Genomic DNA, 23,898 nt, shown 5'->3' on the forward strand with positions numbered 1-23,898 from the left:
TTAACAACAAAATGAATCAAATATTTGCTGGCAAAATTTTCACACAATTATTCCATCCTCAAATATTCTCTGGTCATATGTTTAGGGCTGAAATCTACTGGAAGAAATGGACTAATCACTATACATACACTGATTTTTTTAGAAGTGTTATTTTTGGTTAGTGTTCTCACCTAGGCTTCCTGAGTCAGTAAAACATACGAGTAGTCTCAATGAAGTAGCATCTTCATTTTCCATTATTTTGTCTATTTTGTGGTCCCACCAGTTTTTGCTTGCTGGCAAGTGGTATTTATTGCAATGTGGTAGATATTCCAATGCACCATTGTTGCTACATTGTCATGTCGTTGTTTGTGGTCAGTCTTGCAATCTTCTTTCAGCAGCTAACTTGTAGGTCTACTTTTTCTTCAGTTTCTTTGCAGAGGCAGAATTTGCTGTCTGTTGCTGACTTCTCAATTCTGGCTTTATATCTCTTTATTCTTAAGGCTTGGCCTATCGTTATTAGAGGTCGTATATACATAACATATCATATATAAAATTAGAGATCAAGACATAGAAAGATTTATGGTCTTGAGAACTGTGATGTTTTCTAGCTTTCCAGGCTGTCATAACTTTGAATGATCATTAAATGAACAATCAGAAGTAGAGGACTACCTGTATTGATCAGGGCTCTTGAGCAGATTATGAAGCAAAATGTTTGCAAGCACATAGAATGGCATGCTACAATTAACATGAATCACTATTGATCTGTCACAAACAAATTATGTTCAATTAACCTTAATCCCTTAAATAGAGTCGATTACCTAATAGATAAAGAAAATTCATAGCTGTAGAGCACCAGGACTTCAGCAAAACCTTTATAAAGTGCCTCACGGTATTCTTAGAAAAATGTGATAACATGATAGATGATATAACACTCATCAACTGTATTCACAGTTGGCTAAAAAGCAACATCAAGAGTGGTCATTAATATTTTCTTTTCTGTTTGGATGGAAACATTGAGTCATATGCCAGTGGGGGTCCCCCCCCCCGTTTCTGGTGCTGTTCAACCTTTTGTCTTACAACTTGTATGAAAGTTGGGACAACACTTATACAAATGGCAGGTAAGGCAAAGTTTGGCGCATTGGCTAATTAAATAAGAAAACAAAAAAAAATGTTGGCTAGGAAAAATACAAGGCACAAATATAGGATGGAGACACTTGGTCTTTTTTCAGATTTCCATACTTACAGTCTTGCTGATAAATAAGGCATTCACATTGGGCATGAATCATGAACTGAACTAGTTCAAGTGTGACACAACAGTGACACAAATGAAGACGAATATAGGTGTCCCAGGCTAATGTTGCAGGATCCAATCTGGGTCGGTCATCAGGACCAGAGGTTTTGTCTTCCAAGCTTTCAGACTCGTGCACACACTCTGCTAGAGAGACGTTCCCTGTAGATGGGCTCCAGCTCGAGTCCAAAAGCTCAGAAGACAAAACCTCTGGTCTTACAGTGACAGTTTGTAAGGAATTGTAAGAATAATTAATTTTCACTTGTTTAAACCATCAGTGCAAATATACTGAAGTAATGTTATACCATAGGGACACGGTGGATCAGTGGCCAAGACACTAAGCTTGTCGATCGAAAGGTCGGCAGTTCAGCGATTTGAATCCCTAGTGCCGCGTAATGGGGTGTGCTCCCGTTACTTGTCCCAGCTTCTGCCAACCTAGCAGTTCGAAAGCACGTAAAAAATGCAAGTAGAAAAATAGGGACCACCTTTGGTGGGAAGGTAACAGCGTTCCGTGCGCCTTTGGCATTTAGTCATGCCGGCCACATGATCACGGAGACGTCTTCGGACAGTGCTGGCTCTTCGGCTTTGAAACGGAGATCAGCACCGCCTAGGGTCGGGAACAACTAGCACATATGTGCGAGGGGAACCTTTACCTTTACCTTAATTCTACACCAGCATATTCTCTGTTTTCCCTTTTTATGTAGGATAGTAACTAACTAGTCGGTCGCATTTCTGCTGGATGGTGAAAAAGTGTCCATTCTATGGCTTGCTTTATGCAACCCTAATTAACAACAGAAACCTCTTCCATACTTAAGCAATAATAGGTTTCAGCACAATAAAACTGGATTGAAAATGTCCTTTTTACAAAATGAATAGTATTAGGCCAATGATGTGGTAAAGCAGATTAACTTTAGAAAAACATTTGACTTTAGTAAGCAATTAGCCTGGATGTTTAAGATTGCAAATTGAATATTTTAATTAGCCTCACAATAAGTTACAATCTTACCTAATAACAACTGAGCACAGGGAGATTTTCCAATAGTTATATGCATTTAATAAAATAAAAGCCTTTGTTGAAAATCACATTAAAGTATATGGAGATGCAAATGTTATTGCTTGGATTGCTGCTTTTTCATCTAGTTCCAATATTGATTAATACAAAAATGCTTAGAGTATCTGTTCCCTTAATTCTATAACAAACATTACAGCACTCTGAATAAAAGATGGTTACAAGAGTCTTTATTTTGTAAACTATACATGAACATAAAAAGAAAAACTATTTTAATGTTACATAAGATAATCATTAAATTTAATATTAAATCTATTTAATCAAATGCAAAGAAACTTTATTTCAATTAATTGCAGATTAAAAATTAGGGAAAATGATAATGCAGAGTTGAAATTAAACAACTGCTTGCATAATTACACAGAGTTTTGTCAATTTCATTAAGGCATGAAGCCATAATTTGATATGAATGAAGGTAGTGGAATCTCAAAATGTTACACAATTAACATGCTAACATAAATAGTGATTAAAATAATTTTGTCTATAGTCAAATTGTGAATGCAACTCTATTTAAGAATTATAATGCATTCTGTATGGCAATTATGTAAAAATTGGGGCAGAGGAGAAAAAAAATATTCTCCATAACAGCAGCAGCACTTATAGTGATATAAAATTTGGAATTTGGAAATGCTTGGCTACTGCCTCATAATTTTATTTCAGTATGCATGCTATAAATCTTTCTATTACTATTTTGCAAGGCACCTTACAATAGCTCCTCTAAAGTTTTGAACTAATAGCAAAAAGGGATAAATTAGAAGAGAAATGTTTAGGACCATTTAAAAACGAAAAAAGCCATAGTTCAAAAAACAATTATCCAGACATGTGTCATCGTTATCAGTTACAGTAACACAGAAACACAAACTTTATGGAAAGTTTTACTCAGGACAGGAGAAAGGAACAAAATAAAACCCCTCGGTCTATGTTTTTTGGGATTGACTGAATTTATTTCTAGTTGATTTCAGAAAGGCTAAACAGATTAGCCTTGGTTAATTTTTGAAAGGGGGAATACTATGGCAGTATATTAGATTGGGAAATCAAAAAGTTCTTGGAGATCTATGGCAGACATTTCCATTTTGTTTTCCCTAAACAACATGGGCCCGTCCATATAGTTACTAGGAGTCAAGCTTTAGAGCAGGGTTGGCAGCTATCTCCTTTTTATGACTTATGGACTTCAACCAACCATGCTGGCTCAGGAATTCTGGGAGTTGAAATCCACAAGTCATAAAGGGGCCAGAATGCCCCACCCCCACTTTAGAGAATGAACACATATCACCATGATGGCGAACCTAGGGCACGTGTGCCACGTGGAGTCATTTCTTCGGGCACGCGAGCCGTCATCCTAGATCAGCTCCACCGCGCGGCCAGCTGATTTTCGGGTCTCTGCCGCGCATGCGGGAGATGCGCGCACATGCCCATGCCGCCTGCCCCTGCCAGGAGTCTCCATGTGGCCTGTTTTGGATGTCAGGTAAGTACAGGGCTCGCACAGAGGTTCTGGGAGGGCAAAAAAACGGGCCTACCAGAAGTCCGGAAATGGGCTGTTTCCAGCCTCCGGAGGGCCGTAGAAGGCCATTTTCGCTTTCCTGGAGCCTCCAGAGCCTGTGGAGGGTGAAAAATGGGCCTACCGGAAGTCCATAAACAGGCCATTTCCAGCCTCCGGAGGCTTCAGGGAGGCCCAAAACGGTGTGTGTGTGTGTGGGGGGGGTTGCACGGGCCTGCACAGGGGGAAAGGGCAGCACGGGGGAGGGGGGAATTGTGCGCGCCTGCACAGGTGGTGGGGCATGCATGGGGGCATTGCATTATGGGTGTGGGCACATGGGTGCGCACTATTACGCTTGCGCTTTTGGCACCCAAGCAATAAAAGGTTAGCCATCACTGACATATCATTTCAAGGTCCTAATAATTTGGAAATTGAAAACATAACAGTTCAAAACAGAAAAAGAGTACCTGGCACTTCGTGTCCTCTTATAGATTTCTCTGCTGCTCTAATATACAGTAAGCTGATGACATGTTCAAGCTTCCTTCTCTTGCTCATGCACATTCTGAAAAATGTCCCTGACATCACGAGAAAACTGCTTTATAATGGAGCACTGGTCTGCTGGAAGTGTGCCTTTAGATTCTGAAACAGCAGTTGTCCTTAAAGTTATCTTGGGGTTTGCTTGTTTTTCACTATCTCACACATCTCAAGTATCTATTTTCCCACCTAGGAGGCTACACAGTGCATTTCTTCTGCTGAGTGGTATATAAAAACAACACATAATAGAATGATTTTCATTTAAACGAAAAATGTCCAGCTGCAGTGTTTCAAATAATCATACAAAATATACATGTAGATTTGATTCCATTTGACCTCTGAAGGTAGAAGAATTTCTGGGATAGCATCTTGTAAATTTTAGAGACAAATTAGTCACAGCTAAGAAAATCAAATGTATCCCTCATGGTCATCATCATCATCATCACCCTCATCTTCATCATCATCATCTTCTATTTCATCTTCATCATTCATGATATCCTCATCCTCATCATCTGTCCATTCATGGAAATCACCACTCGCAAAATCCCCCGATGTCTCTAAATCTACACAACGAAGAGGAAAATATATAAATAGGTAACACACACAAACACACACACACAATTAATGTTTCTTTGTGTTAAGTGTCCAACAGGATTGTTATTTTTATTTATTTTTTTGGAATTAATCCTAGAGACCTAGTGGTTAAAGCACTAAGCTAGAAAGCGGGAAACGTGAATTCTAATCCTGCCTTAGGCATGAGAGCTGTTTTGGGAAAATAGGAGGAGGAAGGTGTGTTGCATATGTTTGTTCCCTTGACTTAGGAGTTATGTGTAAAAATAATATACAGAAAATAAATAAGTACAAACAATTAAAACAAAAGCAAAAGAAAATGATCGTGAATGTCCAGAAAAACACAACATAATGCCTTCCAAAATAGAACAATACCAAAAACATTAAAATCAACAAGGATTCAGTAAGCACCCTGTCTCCAGGCCTTTCCAGCATTTATGGAACATCCTCAGAGTGTTTATCGGAAGTGAGGGGAGGGATACTATTCCAGAAGGCAAAAACACTTGGAGTTATCAGATAACTGTCAGGCCCCGAGCTATGGGGGTCTTTCTATATGATAATCCTCACCTTGAATTGCACACAGAAACTGGCTGGCAACCACTGCAATATACAAAACAGCAATGGCACACAGACCTGCCTGTGATATATAAATACCATCCTGTGCTGCCATATTCTTGACCATTTGTAGCTTCCAAATAATTTTCAAGGGCAATCCCACGTACAGCCTGTTGAAGTAATCCAGTCTTGAGATTACGGGACGAGTGACTTTCTGACAGATCTCTCAATCTATGAATGGGCACAACTGGTGCACCAGATTAATCCATGCAAAGGTTTTCTTCCCAAAGCTGCCCCTTGCTCTTCAAGCTGGAGCAGTGAATCTTTTCCCAGGTCTTTCTAGATAAATACTATTTTAATAAATCATCAGAGACCTACAGTACCTGCTGAACTGAACTATACTGAAATGAAGTACCACAACCCCTCCTCAATCGATTCATTAGAATTCATTTGAATTCTGAAGAACTCTATGATGATATTAACTGCCTAGAGAAGAAAAGCATGATTTGCTGATTGGTTATCCAACCTTTACATTTTTATTCTTTCCAGTTAAGGTTCTCTAGCAACATAACAGAACTTTAATCAGGGGGGGCAGAGAATGTATAGGGTCTCTATTGTGCACAGAATACCATTACATGGCAGCCTAAGGTTGTTGTTTTAGAGTAATATATTCCCATCATCCTTTCCCTGGGGGGCTAAACACGACAAAACATTAATTTGGCAAAGAAAGTTTTCAATTAAGTAAATGGTAAATTATATAAAGTATCTTGTACCTCAAGTAGAAGAGAAACTTATTAAAATTAAGGTTAATTATTGTAAGCAGAAAGCAATGGCTTCTTCTGAAGGCAAGCAAAAATAGGTGATATGAACTTGCTCAATGATTTAATGAGTCTGTAATTATGATAGCATTCATTGCAATCTATTCATAAAACTGATTCAACACAATATTCTTTTATTAGTTCATTATTTATATGAAAAGTTAATGGTCCAAGATAAAGATTAAGATAAGTGAGAAAGTGTCAGTCTGATGTCTTCTTTGAATGTGACATGTAGATTATTTGAGGCATATGCTCAATTCTCAGCCCCCAAATCCTTTCCAAATTAGTCTCCAAATCAGCCTTTCCCAATATGGTATCTGTCTAACATAAAGTGGTAGAGATAGAAGTTATAACTTAATATACTGTATGTGCTCACCCTCAAGTTGGGAAAATTAGTTTAGATTAAAAACCTTCAAAATTAGCTATTGCAATGCTGGAATTAGCACACAGTTTTAATGGGATGTTTTGGAGACTTACCACAATCTGCAGCTCCATGTGTTCGGGATCCTGTTACCTCATTGCCATATCTGTCGACACACCAGCACTGACCTGCAGTTCCATGACACTGAGTTGGTTTATAGTAGCCATCTTCATCACATAAAGGAATATACTGCCCTGAACAAGACAAAAAATCACAAATGTTTTGCGGCTTTTATATTATGACTCCAATGAAGCATCTCATAACATTTAATGGATATTTACTTTAGTATAAGCACTCTTTCTCCTGAATTTCTTTTAAATATCAAGTCAATATGTCCTGAAAGAGATTGGTTGCTATGCAAAAAAAAAAAAAAGAGGAAAGATTATACCCTTTAATTAGCATAGCTTTACAAAATAGAGTTAATAAAAATTATCCAAAAATGTTGTTTTACTTTAATTTACTTTTGTATTACCTAGTCGTAGTGTTTTAAAAGTAAAATGGCCATTCTAGCAATAGTTTAAAATAACAGCACTATCTTCAAGGGGAGGCACGGTAGGTCCGTAGCTTAAAAGATTTGGGAGAAGGTCTGTGCTCCGGCAGTTTGAGTCCTACCACCAATTGACAGAGTGAGCTCCCATCACTTGCCTCAACTCCTGCCAGTCTACCAATTCAAAAGCATGTAAATGCAAGTAGATAAATAGGTACTTCAGTGGAAAGGCAACAGCATTCAGTGTTTCACCATATGTTTTGTGCTGTGGCATGATGTCATGATGGCCACATGACTTCGGAAACATCTTTGGGAAGCCTTGGCTGAATGGCTTAAAGAAATGAAGATGAGCACTGCTAAGACTAGTGGAATAAGACCTGTAGGGACACTTTTAATTTTTTACTATCTTCAAACTAATAATGAAATAATTTTAATAGCTTTCAATGTGTTTATACATTCTGTTAATAGAATTTTGGTTGATTATTTTAGGATTCATGTTAATTTTGTATTGCAGTTTCACTAGAATTATTTATATTGTGTAAGCAAAAAAAAAAAAAAAAGCTTCAAAAAATAACATATAACTTACCTAGAAATTTCTTTCCCCCTTGCTGTTTGTAAATGTTGCTGAGTAATGACTGGCAAGGTGGATCTAAAATAACATCAGGCATATTAAAATTTAGCAAGTATGACAACTGAAGAAAGTTTTGCTCAATTTATAAGTTTCTTTCAAATATTTTAAAATGTTTGATTATCATTTTAAACTTCTTATCCAGAAGATAGTCACTAAACTTGGTTTGCAAATCATTTTTCGAGACTGGATTACAGAAATGTTCTGATTCTGCCTCTGCTTATGAGCACTGAAATGCCATAGGACAACCTTTCCCAGTTTGGGTCTTTCCATACATATTGATGCATACTAAAAAGCAGAGACATCACCCCTGCCAACAAAAGTACATATAGTCAAGGCTATGGTTTTCCCAGTTGCAATGTATGGCTGTGAAAGTTGGACCATAAGAAAGGCTGAGTGCCAAAGAATTGAGGCCTTTGAACTATGGTGCTGGAGAAGACTCCTGTGAGTTCCTTGGACTGCAAGGCGATCAAACCGGTCAGTCCTAGAGGAGATCAGCCCTGACTGCTCTTTAGAAGGCCAAATCCTGAAGATGAAACTGAAATACTTTGGCCACCTAATGAGAAGGAAGGACTCACTGAAGAAGAGCCTAATGCTGGGAAATATTGAGGGCAAAAGAAGAACGGCATGACAGAGAATGAGGTGGCTGGATGGAGTCACTGAAGAAGTAGGCATAAGCTTAAATGGACTCCAGAGAATGTTAGAGGACAGGAAGGCCTGGAGAAATGTTGTCCATGGGGACCTGCAATGGGTTGGACACAACTTCGCAACTAACAACAACAACAATACATATTGATACATTTGGAACCATTGGACTGAAGAAGGTTCTTTTAAACAAAGTATGACAAGTGCAGGTTTGCCCTGCTATTTATATATTACTTCTGATAACTAAATATATTATTTAGTTATACTGTATACAGTATATATTATAATATATATTATATCTATTAATAATAGATATCATACAGTAGACCTAATTTCTTTGAATTAGTTTAATTTTTACAAAGATAGTCAGGAATGTCATTATATCATCATATTTTCCAGTAATAAATTCTATTAAAATAATTAATGTATATAGAGTACATTTTAGATTATAAAAAAATCATTCCGTTTACTCATGTACATTTTATTTCTATTGTTTCATGTATTTATATATGTGTGATAGCATGTATACATACATTTGCTTATCCAAACTATACAAAATTCGACAAACAACCAGAAGAGTTTTAAAACATACTAATATTTAATCTGTCAAAAATATATCTTATATAATAACTGACAATTTAAAGTATTCGAAAAAACATTATTGAAAAATAGCAGAACATATTTATTTAGCTGAAATTGACAGTAACTATTCTGCAGAGGCAAAACATTAGTCCCATATCTATATTCCAGGGAGAAAATGCAAAAGTACACAAGCTTCTAACTTCCATTGAGAGAATTACTCATTGAAACCAGCGTTTGACTAGATGGTGCCTTCTTTGTACATGACTTGCCATTGTATTTTTTGAGAATAAATCCCCAGGAATAGGATAGGGAAGTCTATCAACCTCTCCAGTACAAGACAAAATGGAATGGGACAACTTGCTGCTGCCTTTTTGCAGTGGCCAACTCATCCAGCCAACTTGCTGTGGCCAACTCCCCATGGGCCAACTCTCCATGGCCAATTGACCATGAGACAACCTGCCACAGGACAACTCACCATGGAACAATTCAACAATTCAATTTATTTAAAATAATTAAAAAGTTATTTTAATTTTTCCATCCACGTTTCGTTTTATCCCTCCTTTTGTTAATGATTTTATTCCATCATTTCTTTGACACTTGTCCTGCAGCAAGTTGTCCCACAGCGAGTTGGCTGCAGCAAGGTGACTGAAGCAAGTTGGCTGTGGCAAGTTTGTCCTAGACCCAAGACAGAACCATTCCCTAATCCTTGATCTTCACTATTGCACCATAGAGATGGTGATATTGGTTGGTTGACTCAGACAACAAAGAAGTAACTAAATGCTCACTTTCAAGTAAAAAGTCCTCTACTACTCTGCTATATTCAAAATTCTTGGATAACCTTGTAGATCAGAGGTGTCAAACTGGGGGCCAATGGGCCAGATGCATCATGTGCAGGCCATGCGCAGCTCCGTAAATGGGAAAAACATTGCAAGACATCATGTGACAGCAACGTGACGCCACAAGTTTGACACCCGTGTTGTAGATGGCCCAGACTTGACAAGCAGCAACCAAATACAGGATGATTATTCAAAATATTTAGATAGGTTTGCCATGGCGTGGCTTAATAGAATAGAATAGAATTCTTTATTGGCCAAGTGTGATTGGACACACAAGGAATTTTTCTTGGTGCATACACTCTCGGTGTACATAAAAGAAAAGATACATTCATCAAGAATCATAAGGTACAACACTTAATGATAGTCATAAGGAAACAGTCAATATAAATCTTAAGGATACTAACAACAAGGTTACAGTCATACAGTCATAAGTGGGAGGAGATGGGTGATAGGAACGATGAAAATATTAATAGTAATGCAGACTTAGTAAATAGTTTGACAGTGTTGAGGGAATTATTTGTTTAGCAGAATAAATATAAATATAAATAAATATTTATGTAAATATAAATATTTATTTAAATATGTAAATATTTTCCCAGCTAAATATTTCACAGTTAAATAATTAGCTTTATATCTTTTTATCATTATTTCATGACTATATGTATCAATGATATCTGTATCTACAATATATATAGTAATATCCATGTACTGAGTAAGAAACTATCTAAAGCATTTTGAGTTTTGAACTCACTGAACAACAAAACACTTTTTGTGTTTAATTCCTTGAGTAACCCTTTTGGAATTTGTTCTTATACTAATTAATCTAGGATAGGAGAATGTTTGCTTATGTATGGATTTAACTCTTTTGTTGTATATATGCTGTTGCACTGTATTTTTAAGAACCAGCTTAAACTGCCATAAGGCATATTGTATTTTCCATTTTTCCATAGCTTTCAACTGTTTGAATATTATTTTAATTGCTCACCTTGCTGCCTTTGGAAACAGTAACACCATTCATTGTTTGATATTAAACTGTCCTTGTAAGTGTCACAAGAATTGAAGAATGCCTTGGTGCACTGCTCATTCTTGTCAAGATATATGCTTCCAAGTTCTGATTGGTCCAAAAGTAGGTCATAGTTTGTATCAAGTCTGTTAAACATCCAGCCTAGAGAGTCCTTGCAAATTGGTAAAATGCTGGTATCAAATCCTAAGAGGCAAAAACACCAAGCAATTAATTCACTAATACAAACATAGCTGACACACATATCAACATATTCAGTGGTGTCCTTTCTCACAGAAACTATTTTATACCATAAAACTCAGATCAGGTCTGTACTAATGGCATTTAGCAAGGGTACTAGGTGATGCAAAATTTGAAAGGATTACTAAATAGCAGCAACACGAAATATTTTAACCATTATTTAAAACAAACCCGGTAATTGGCAACTTCAAAAATTCAAAAATTCAAAAAACATGAATTGCAATTAAAATTAATTTAATTAATTTAATAATTCATTAATTCATTAAAAAAAAAACCCTGCTAAAATGGCCTTACATAGCATGTGTCAGGGTTCCAACTGATGCCCTAATTAAATCATGAGCCTCAAGCCAAGCTTCAAAAGAGATCCACTTATTTATGAGGAGCTTCATGTCGGCACGGACCAACTCTGGCTTCACTTAATTCGCATCCCAGCTCTGACCCTATTTCTCCCTCCCCCCAAGATGTGTCATCAGTCACATTCTCCAACGAAGCAATTTCGTGGGTTGTAGAGATCCCTCCCTCCGGACACTATGGGTCTGCATGGATATGACCTTGACCTGGCCAGCTGGAATGTGCTTTATTTTGACTGAAATGCAAGTTCCTCAATGCAGCTGCGATGTTGTATTCCCCACCCATCCCCCGCCTATGGCAACTCGAGAGGTCAGGAATGCTTCGCGAGTTGAAAGCATGATCTTCAACTACCAAACGTTCTGCAGCTTTTTTAACATTATATAAAATATTACTAATATATGAGTCATCATGGCTTGGTATGTTTGCGTAAGTTTCAGAGGAAATGGGCCACCTTTAAGAAATCCTGTTTCCAGATTCTAGACCAAGGGTGTCAAACTCGATTTCATTGAGGGCTGCATCAGGGTTGTGTTTGACCTCAGGGGCCCAGGGTGTGCATGGCCAGTGTGGGCAAGGCCAGCTTGACGTCACTTGTGTCGGGGGTGCCTGTGGCAGCCCGAGCGCTCTGAAAACAAAAACAGAGCTCGGGAGCTCCATTTTCAGCTGCAACGGCCTCCTGCAACCTTCTGCCAGTGAAAACGGAATTCCTGAGCTCTGTTTTTCACTTGCAGAGGCACGATGGGCCAGTCCTCGCTATTTCCAGGGCAGCCCTGCGGGCCAGATCTAAGCATCCCCTGAGCCAGATCTGGTCCCTGGGCCTTGAGTTTGACACCCGTGTTCTAGTCTCTCTTACTCTCCAAAGTGATACCTGTAGGCACTGCATGGCTGAATTGGAGCAGATGGACAGATTGCCTCTGGAGATTATGATCCTGTAGGTAACTCAAATCCTATACAGTAGGCTTTATGGATTATTAACAGCAATAAATTGTTAATTTATTGAACTGAATTTAGAAACACACCGGCAACTAATGTAAGTAACATCTGCAAGATATACAGTACGTAGTCATCCTACAAATATGTCACAGTTGCCAAATACAGGCTGTGGGGTCCTTGGTAGTCTCTGAACTTGGTTGTTAGACAGAACTGTGAGCAGTACAACTTGAGGTACATGTATTTTCTTCTACTAATAGAATACAGATCAATATACTCTGCACCAATATAATCTCTGGTTTGTTTTCAAGGGCAGTTTCTGTGGAGCATGTTGTACTATTCCAATTGCATTAAGAACACAAATAACTAGATGTTTTGCCACTTTGTCACAAAAAACTGAAAACAGTCATGCAGCCCAGCCTTCCCTCTAGATATGGCTCCTGTATTTCATCTCACACATTTTTTTAGTAAATTAAATCTGACGAAGATTACCCTCAATATTTCCATCATTTCCATATTTGAGAGGTTGCTGAGATTCATGGTAGAACTGCCTGCCATTATCCTAAGAAAATACCCTGAGTGTCTTCTGGAAATCATACAGATCTATATGGTACCTGGAGTACATTTACCATGGATAACGTACTTATAGACTATTTTAAGAAATAGAAGGCTCTAGAAAAATTATGTAGTGCATATCTATACTCCTTCTTTGTTTTCCTGTGTATTAGAAGATACACATTAATACTTACAGTTTTATAACTTTATAACTATGGTATAGACAGAATATAGTATACTGTTTCCTTTCTTCAATGTTGGTTTAATGAATCAAGGATCAATTTTTTTCCCTAAACTTTTTACACCAAGGAAAAATATCAGTTACTATAAGATATACATTCACTCTTGGTTTGTATTAATTCAAGTTCACTATATCTAGTGAAAGAATTCAAAGTATTTCCATGGCAAAGGAAAAGTTCTCCTTATATACATAACTCCAATAAAAAAAATAAACGAGAAGATTGAAACAAGAGTTTTAATTTTGGCAGGCAAGTACAGTAGGTGCTGGCATTCTGGATCACATCACATTGTGCAAATACGATACTTTTATATGGCCAGTTGCTGTATTCTGGTTAATAACATTTTATTAAAATTTCTATAGATATAAAACTAATTAATGCCATAATTAGTGCAGCAACTTGGTGAATATTTCATAAAACACATCTGGTTATTATTCTGAACAAATAGTTGCTAAAGATTATTAAATTTGAAAATACACATATGGAAAAAAGTTGTTAGACCTAAAAGTTTAATAAAGGATCTCTAGCTGCAAGAAAACACAGAATTATTTAGTAATGTATAAGTTAACAATGTATAAGTTAATTAGTATGTTTATTTATTCTGTTTATGGGTCTCCCTCCCTCCCTCTCTCTGAAAACATATTAAAACTAATTAAAGCAATTGCTTGATTGTGAATATGTTTACATTTTATATTCATTTTGAAGCAAAAAAGATCTCTTGTGCCCTAATCTGGGACATGCCCCTATACTAGACTGTTGTTGTGGTACACATTATAAATCATCCCTCCTGGCAATGACCTTTTTTTAAAAAAAATAATCAGGAAATGAGAACAGATTCCCAAACCAGAACAGGAGCATATTTCATACATCAAGAGCTTGAAATTATGTTATCCATAGTGGAGTTAAGGTTTCAGGGGGGGATTTAGTAGTCCAAGGATAGATAGGTTAATTTAGCTTATGATTGTTAACTGAAATACCTTGTATTTTGCTCTGGGAAGTCTGGCGGGGAGGGTGGGAGGCGGGGAGGGAAAAGGGTGGGGGGAATATTGGGGGGGGGGGAAATCTTTTTTTTCTGTAGAACTTTTCAATAAAAAAAAAAGAGCTTGAAATCGGAACTTATCTGGTTTTTTTTTTAAAAAATCACCCATATCCCTGTATGAACTTAAAAACAATGTTAACGAACAGAATAAATACAATAAATATGAAATATAATTTTAATAAGAAATGCATCAGAATTTCACAAAAGAATGTACAGGAAGTTTTGTATATAGCATTTCCGTCATTTTTTCTCATGTTCAGTTTATATTGTATGTGCTCTAGATTATGTTAGAACAGAGATTTTCTTCAGGATGAACAACATGATTGAGCTAAGCATTTGAAAAGGAAAGTAGGTCATTAGAAAGTTTTTTTTAAAAATTAAGTTTTTCATGTATTTCGTTGAGATAAGCTAATGCAAGTTAAAATATACAGATGTCTCTTTGGGAAAAAGCTTTGATGGGCCAGATTGATTTGGGGGGGGCAGGAAAAAACAGTGGTTTGGTCATAGAATAGGCCTTTTACCAATTTTATATATATAGTAGCCCATTAATTTCATTTTGTTCTGTTTTCTTCCTTTCAGAAAAAAATGCAACATTCCAGACATTACTATAAATACCTTTGCATTTTTTAGGCCTTGTCATTCCCACTATTAGCAATTATAATGCATTATAATAACACTAAAATTTGACCACAGGTACAGGTAGTCTTTGACTTACAACCACAACTGAGCCCAAAAGTTCTGTTGCTAATATGAACCATTTGCCAAGTGTCCGAATTTTGGACCATGTGACCACTGGGATTCTGCAACAGTCGTAAGTATGAAAAATGGTCATAAGTCACTTTTTTCAGTGCCATTTAACTTCAAACGGTCACATAATTGTAAGTTGAGGACTACCTTATTCTTTTTTTTTATCTATAAGGATGCATGTATAATAAATAGGTTCTCAGAAGTGGGTTTCACATAATTTTGCCACCAGTTTGCCATGCACCAAAAATGTGAGCGTGCGCGCATGCGCTTTGCTCATGCGCGTTGCTCATGCGGGCGGCTTGCACGCATACATGCGGCTTAGAAAACGTGGCTAAATAGGATGGCAGGTTGCCAATACCGGTTTGCCTGAACCAATCTGAATACCACCACTGGTGGCTCTATGTCTTTTCTTTTCAAAGCCAAAAACTAAAGATTTTTTAAAAAGACATTTGCTACTTTACAGCCACAGAGCAAATTCATGACCTTATTTTATATTAATAAATTTTGAACCACATTTTCTCCATTTACAATCAACAGCCAGAATCTGAACTACCATATTTTTCAGAGTATAAGACGCACCCGAGTATAAGATGCAGCTTAGTTTTTGGGGAGGAAACTAGGGGAAAAAAAATCTGCCTACCAGGTATTCATCTGGCTAGTGTCCTTAGTCTGGTCAGCTTCAGCACATTAGTTTGCTGGTTTTTATCTCCTGCTTGGGGATAAAAAACAGCTTTTAAAGCACAACTGATCTTTGGAGAGAGAAGCAATGAGAAAAGCAGGCAAACCACCGAGATGGCTTCACTCGCTAGCGCCTCCTTAGGGCTGAAAAAAAAGCTCCACAGTTGAGAGTCGGAGGGAGCTGGGGAAGATCACTTCACTGAAAAAAAGCTTCTAAAGCACAGCTGAGAGTCGGAGGTAGATTGCTTCACTTGCTAGTGTCTTGTTAGGGCTGAAAAAAAGCTTCGAGAAAGCCACATTTGGAGTATAAGACGCACCCAAATTTTCAGCCTCTTTTAGGAGGGAAAAAAATGTGTCTTATACTCTGAAAAATACGGTACTTACAATTTTAGTCAAAAAGTGTGTATCTTTTCCCGATATTGATAATCTGGAATGATTAAGTTGCAACAGGACTTTGACAAAAGAATCTGGCATTAAATACTGATGAGTGGAGGGATCAACAGAGGATTTAGTAGCTGATGAATTGAAGCAAATTAAATCTATAAATAAAAGTTTGACCCCCTGATCACTGCCCTAGCCACAGCATGTGTAACAAGGGTTAAGCACATGAACACGGAGGGACTTGATTCACTTCTCAGAATAGTAACAAAATATTATATAGTTTTAAGCAAACTACTTGTCTTATGCTCAGCCGCCCATTTCTGTCAGAGAGACAAAATGATTAGCTACTCAGCACTGTTTATAGCCTGTGATTAAGGAGTAAAAATAAACATTAAAGAACAATAATTAAGACATGCACGTGTGCAGCTCATATTTTTATCAGAAGAAAAATGCCTACATTTAAACCAAAATGTATTTGAAATTTAGGTGAAAAAAGAATCATAACTAGGTATACGATAGTGGTTTTCATTAGGCTGGGATCAATTTGTCATGTTTCAAAAGGATGCTTTCCTGGTTATATGATGCACTTTTGACTGGGATTTTTCTGCTGCAATAGATTGATTCTTAGAAGCTTACAACACATTACAAAACCATACATAATACTAAGTCAAAAGTACAGAAACTTAGCAGGAAAAAAACACAAATAGAGATGAGCCGAAGAAAGGAGATCTACATTATATAAAATATCATCCAACTTTACAAAGGCTTTTCTAAATCAGAGAAAACCAGTCCTAACAAAGGAGTAAAAAGGAATTTCATCATATACACAACTCCAAAGAGTGCTTGGCAGTTGCATATAAGAAAAATACATAATATATGAATTTGGTTGTCTTCCTGAAATCAAACAAGTTGCTAGCTTCTGAAAACTCAACTAATGTGGAGACTTTTCAACTACCGAGCATTGGGGTTGTTGTATATTTGTTTTTTAAAATTTCCAAAATAATAACAAATTGTATATGATCAATATTTGCAATGATCAACATTGATAAAGCTCGCTTTCGATGAAAATGGTTTTCGTGGTACATAGTTTTTCCTCACTTAGCATAACTTCAATTTTAGATGCAGATAATCAGCAAAAATGCAAGCAGTTTTAATTTTTATTATATTCAATAATAAAGAACGGATTTGCCTTCTGCTCTTCCCCAAAGTTCTTTAAACTAAATGCCTTCTGATCTGGAGGCTCATTTTCCAGTACGGTACCTACACTGTCATGGTTATAAATATCCACTTGGCTTTCATGGAAGAATATTGGATTGGATTGTTGTTTCCTTGTGGAGAGTTTAGTTCCTTATCCATGATCCACCACAATTTTGGATGAAAATTTGGGGGGAGGGGGAGCCTACATTCTCAACATTAGAACTCATGCCATCATTGAACCAACTTCTTCACCATTACAATCAGGAGTGAAATTCAGCCAGTTCCTACTGGATCGCGCAATACAGTAGGGCTGACTGCGCGAAGCCCCGCCCACCCACGCGGCATCATGACGTTCCTTTTTTGCAATGATTTTCAACCTCTGTGCATGCGCACAAGGCTTTGCCTATGTGCGGACAATGGCACGCGTACACATTTGCAAACCGGTAGGGAAGGTAAGTGAATTTCACCCCTGATTACAATGTAGCAATCCATGAAAGGGGCTGAATCAAAACATTGTTTTGAAACTTAGTCTACTATATAATATGGTTTGTTTAAAAAAAGAAGGTCAGTTATTTTTAAGTAGTGAGAGATATGAAGACAGCTTAGTTCTTTCATTTTGTTCTATCCTTGTAAGTGTAAGCACTGAGAGTGAATTGGGCAGCCAGATATATTTTCTTAATAAAAATAAATAAATAAGTTTGGAACAGGAATTAGATAAATAGTCTGCTCAATTCTACCACTTGATATCATGTTCAAATATTCCCTTTCCTGCCTATAAAGGTAAAGGTAAAGGTTCCCCTCGCACATATGTGCTAGTCATTTCCGGCTCTAGAGAGCGGTACTCATCTCCGTTTCAAAGCCGAAGAGACAGCACTGTCCGAAAACGTCTCCGTGATCATGTTGCTGGCATGACTAAATGCCAAAGGTGCACGGAATGCTGTTACCTTCCCACCAAAGGTGGTCCCTATTTTTCTACTTGCATTTTTTACATGCTTTCGAACTGCTAGGTTGGCAGAAGCTGGGACAAGTAACGGGAGCTCACCCCATTACGTTGCACTAGGGATTCAAACCACTGAACTGCTGATCTTTCGATCGACAAGCTCAGCATCTTAGCCACTGAGCCACCACGTTCCATTCCTGCCTATAGAATAATATAAACCTGGATCCTATGTGTATTACTACTACTACTACTGCTGATACTGCTGAATTATAATGCAATATATAAATTATATATGCACCATTGCAATCCCACAAAGAAATAATATACAGTTAAAATAATAGAATTTATAACTAATGCAAATTTCTAAAAATAAGTACCTGAAATTAAACAGACATGAACAAATATTCAGAATCTTTAAAAATGTAAATAACGCAATTAACAAGGAAAGAAGTTAACAGCTGGCACCTATTAAACAACAGACAGGAACTGGCTTGTTGTTTATTGGCGAGTCCAGTTTTAATGCTTGCAAACTCTGCCTAGTAAGTTTTCTCTGTAAGCTTCCTAACCTTCCTCAATAGGAATCCACTTTCACTGTTCATAATCTCATAAACATAGCCTAGAAATAACTACAAATTCTGCTAATTTTCTGCTTTATTTGTTTCTCTGTTATGACAGCACCAGAGGTGGGATTCAGCCGGTTCTGGCGAACTGGTAGTGGCGACTGCGGGAGGCTCCGCCCACCCACCCTGACATATTGCACGAGTACTGCGCATGCACGGAAGGCTGTGCCCATGCACAGAGCTCACATTTGTGAACCAGTGGGGAAGATAAGTAAATCCCACATCTGGACAACACCATTTAACAGCTTTATGCTACCATATGCTATTGATTACCTATTTGCCAGTTCATTGCAGTTCTATCCAGTGCTTTCTGAGAGAAAATTCATCGGTGAAATCAATTCTACCTGATATAATTCCATACTCCAAAAATTGGACTTCTCCCCAGAGAGTTGATATTTGTAAAATGTAAATAATTGTGCTTGTGCAAAATCCCATTTCCATGTTATGTATGTGTAAAATGTATAAATTTATCGTACATAAAATCCCATTCTTATTTTATGCACATGTACAATATGCATCATATATATATATATATATATATATATATATATATATATATATATGTGTGTGTGTGTGTGTGTGTGTGTGTGTGTGTGTGTGTGTGTGTGTGTGTGATCGCAGCTGTTTTTTCCTTTTAACTGCCAGTGGGGGTGGGAGCTTGGCTGTGTTCTGATAATATAATAATAATAATCCTACCAGCAGACAAGGGAAATGCCACGGTAGTTATGAACACATCTGACTACCAAACTAAATTAACCAACCTAATCCAAGACTCCACATACAAATCCCTAAACACAGATCCCACCACCTATCTGGAAAAAAACCACTAGATCCAAAATAAAAGCCTCCCCCATCAGCGAAGAGATCCAGCAAAGAATCACTCCCAGAGAGAAATCATCCAGATGCCCTAAGCTCTATGGTCTCCCCAAGATACACAAAGAAGGAACCCCACTTAGACCTATAGTCAGCTCCATAGGCTCACCTCTACAAAACCTACCTAAATTTCTCACCAAACAACTTCAGCCCTATGCAGAATCCATCACCTCACACGTAAAAAACTCATTCCAGTTCATAGAGATCATAAAGAAACAAAACTTACAGCCCAGCGACCTACTCATGAGCTTTGATGTCATATCCCTCTTCACCCAAGTGCCAATCAAAGAAGCCTTGACAGCTATCCAAAACAAATATAACCCCCAAGCACATCCTAGATCTGACCAACCACTGCCTATCCAACACATACTTCAACTATAATAGACAAAAATACAAACAAATAGAAGGAGCACCCATGGGATCACCCCTCTCACCTATCATTGCAAACCTCTATATGGAATACTTTGAAACCCAAGCTCTAGAAAAATCTGATCACAAACCCGAACTCTGGCTCAGATACGTAGACGACACCTTCATAATCTGGCCACACGGGAAAGAAAAACTGGACAACTTCCTCACACGCCTCAACAGCCTACACCCCAAAATACACTTTACCATGGAAACAGAAGCTAACAACCAACTTCCCTTCCTGGATGTCTTAGTCTATAAGAAATCCAATGGCTCCCTACGACACACCATCTACCAGAAGAAAACACACACAAACCACTATCTGCACGCACTCTCACACCACCACTCAGCACAGATCAACTCCGTAGCCAAGACACTCATCTCCAGAACAAAACGCTTTGCTGACGAACAACGCCTAAAAAACGAACTACACACTCTCACTAACGTACTAACATCCAACAGATTGCAAAGAAATAAGATTACCAACCTAATCCAAAAAGAAACCCCCACTAAAATCCAAGACTGAGAAAAAGAAAACGGCAAAGCCCTCCTCCCATACATAAAAGGCACCACAGACAGAATCAGCAAGATCCTCCACAAACAACATCAAGACAGCATTCTGCACAAATCGAAAAATATCCACCATCCTAAGAAACCCCAAAGACAAAATTGAGTTAGAAAATCAAGGAGTATATGAAATCCCATGCCCCACCTGCCCCACCACATACATCGGACAAACCAAAAGAAGAATAAGTGCACGCATTGAAGAACACAAGAACTCAGTCAGAAAAGAGGAACCAACTTCTTTCCTGGTCCAGCATCTTAAAGCCACAGGACACGAAATTGACTTTAAAAAGACCAGAACTATCGCCAAAACTGAACACTTTAACAACAGAATAATCAGAGAAGCCATCGAGATAGAAAAACGCCCACACAGCATGAATAAACGAGATGATACCTCCCGCCTACCAGCCATTTGGAAACCTGCCCTTATTGACAAACGAGTTCCCAACACTAAGAATGACACCAGACCCACACTCATGAAAACCACACAGGATGTCACCACCACACATCCACGCAAAAAACAAACCCAAATCCACACCGATGAGGCACGACCACAAACCAGAAGCCAGACCACAGCTGCATCATTAGCCACTTTAAACCCCTCCAATCCATACATGAAGCAAACTGACACCCACCTGAAGATGTGGCATGACCACGAACGCAAAGCCAAACAACAGCAACGCAGCTCACCAGCTCAAATCCCCCTGCACCTCAGACTAACCCGAGCACAACCAAGCCCCCACCTAAACAGAACACCCCCCCAACCAATCAGAGCACAGCCAACCCCCCATCCAATCAGAGCACAGCCAAGCCCCCAACCAATCAGAACACACCTCCACCCAATCAGAACACAGCCAAGCTCCCACCCAATCACTTCATACCCCCACTGGCAGTTAAAAGGAAGAAACAGCTGCGATCACACGTTGCTTCTAGAAGCACGAAGCCGAAAACGCAAGTCTGAAGATGATGAATGAGACTTTGTCGAAATGTCGCCAAGATACTTCCAATTTTACACGGGAGAAAACCCGAATAACTAAAGACCTACATACAAATACCCGCGAAAACCTCAGAAAACAAATACACACACACACACACACACAATCACATTCAGCTTAATGGACATACTGCTTTGATGGACATTAATTAATCAATTAATTAATAATACTGTAAACAAAGTGCTATATGCTAGGTTGAAAAGGCAATTAATTAATTAATTCATCACATTTATAAGCGTGCAGAATTTGTTGATAAATCTAGGTGCATATTGTTCCATGCTAATACATACACTTGTTTCTATTATCTACAGAGCAACATTTTAAGACATGAATTTATCAAAGGCATCCTAGAAAGTGTTTAGGAAATAAAGTTTGAAGCTTAATGAAAAATAAAATCCCTTCTAAATCAGAAATTCTTCCAGAGACGTATTAAAGATGGTTAAGTGCTTACTGCTTCTTTCAGGCCTTTGCAAAAGCCTAGCTCTCTTCTGAATTCCACTTTCATGAAGGGCCTTGAACCAGTCTCGCAATCTACTTGCAACTTCTCTGAACTCCAAGTCACCACACGCTGAAAAGCAAAATAAAAAGTCCTTTAATCTCCACAGGCTGCCTAAAAATTAAATCTTTCATATTGTAAATAAATGTAAAGTAGCCACAGGCAATCGTTTTGTTATGACTTCCATTCCCTTTTTTTCTATTTTTTTTTAAAATGTAATTTACATAAGGCCTTTGAAAAGTTTTATTGGCAATTATTCCTTTATAAATTATTTATAATCCTTTAAAACTGCAAAATAAACCCAAAAGAAGTGTCTTGTTGAATCTGTCTAGTTTTATTCAAATTTCGATGTCACACAGTGGCCAACTGGATATATTTGGAAACTCATAGCCATTTATTACAATCACTGGCAGTGAATTCACCAGTTTAACTATGTGCTACGCGGTAGAAAACTTTTTGTGTCTATAAAACTCAAGTGAATCTCAAGTTTTATGAAAAAGAGATTAAAATATGCTATTTAAGCTAAACATGGTTTTTAGATATATATCGTATGTCCCAAAATTTTCCCTCCAAGATCCATAATTATGGAACTTTCAAAATCTCAGAGTAAAAGTATTGTGTATCTCTGATTATAGTTGGCTCTCACTGACATAATGATACAAATGATATAAATTAACTGTTCTACATGCAGGTCCTGCTGAAATCATGATAAAGCAAAGGTGGTCTAATAAGTATCTTAATAGGTTTCCACCTTGGTGACCCCTTGTGTATTTGAAACATTATGAATAAATGAAGATATGATATTGATGTATTAACCACCATACAACATTTTTATAATTTGAAAACTAGAATAATATATAACAAAGAGTTTCTATGTTTTTATCACATAAAAGAAACACTTTATAAATTATAATAAATTGTACATAAAGTATAATTATAATAATAAATTAACTGATCTATCAAGAAACTACTGAGCATAACAGACCTGTGTTTTCTTCCAACTAGTTCTAACTAAGCTTCTGCTGCTGTCAGAGTGCTTAGTAGTTAACCATTTCCAGTTGCTAGAGTATTGAACTAAATTGGAAAAAGTATATTCTTATTCCGGGTAACACAAACCTCCTAACACTTCAAAGCAGGGGTACTATTCAACCGGTAGCGGAAATTTTGAGTAGTTTGGAGAACTGGCAAATACCACCTCTGGCTGGCCCCAGAGTGGAGTGGGAATGGAGATTTTGCAGTATCCTTCCCCTGGAGTGGGATGGGAATGGGGATTTTGCAGTATCCTTCCCCTGCCATGCCCACCAAGCCACATCACGCCCACCAAGCCATGCCCACAAAACCGGTAGTAAAAAAATTTGAATTCCACCACTGCTTCAAAGGATATTTTTTTTAATCTATTCCCCCCCCCCCAAACAAACAAAACAAAAATGCAAACACTACAACAATTAAGAGCAGCTTGGAATAGTTTAATTTGGAAGAAGGCTATTGCTTAACGCATTGTAAGCCGCCCTGAGTCTCCGGAGAAGGGCAGCATATAAATCAAATTAAAAAAAAAAAAGATACTATGGCACTACTCTTGAGCTCCAGTTCTATAACATCCTACTGTTTGTTTTACATGTGATGAACATAGGAAGAAGATGAAGTGAAAAACATAAAATTATATTGAATGTACAGAGCAGCTGACTATGGCTGGTATCTGTATAAAAAACAAGACAAACCTGAAAGTTAGGAATAATATTAG

The 23,898-nt window shown here is 37.6% G+C and overlaps 1 protein-coding gene across 1 annotated transcript in view; it reads right to left on the reverse strand.

The window, feature by feature from the left end:
- Window positions 1-2,486: 2,486 nt before the first annotated feature.
- Window positions 2,487-23,898, reverse strand: part of SPOCK3 (SPARC (osteonectin), cwcv and kazal like domains proteoglycan 3) — a 151,706-nt gene continuing 130,294 nt past the window's right edge. Inside the window, exons 7-11 of the mRNA XM_034411414.3 lie at window positions 22,113-22,229; window positions 10,872-11,093; window positions 7,782-7,844; window positions 6,765-6,902; window positions 2,487-4,907 (exon numbers count right to left, since the gene is read on the reverse strand). Of these exons, the coding sequence (XP_034267305.1) occupies window positions 4,753-4,907; window positions 6,765-6,902; window positions 7,782-7,844; window positions 10,872-11,093; window positions 22,113-22,229 (695 nt within the window). The 3' untranslated portion in view covers window positions 2,487-4,752. The remainder of the gene's footprint in view (window positions 4,908-6,764; window positions 6,903-7,781; window positions 7,845-10,871; window positions 11,094-22,112; window positions 22,230-23,898) is intronic.

This window comes from Pantherophis guttatus, chromosome 8 (assembly GCF_059756535.1).
Source record: "Pantherophis guttatus breed Tessera chromosome 8, ASM5975653v1, whole genome shotgun sequence".
Lineage (NCBI taxonomy): Eukaryota > Metazoa > Chordata > Lepidosauria > Squamata > Colubridae > Pantherophis > Pantherophis guttatus.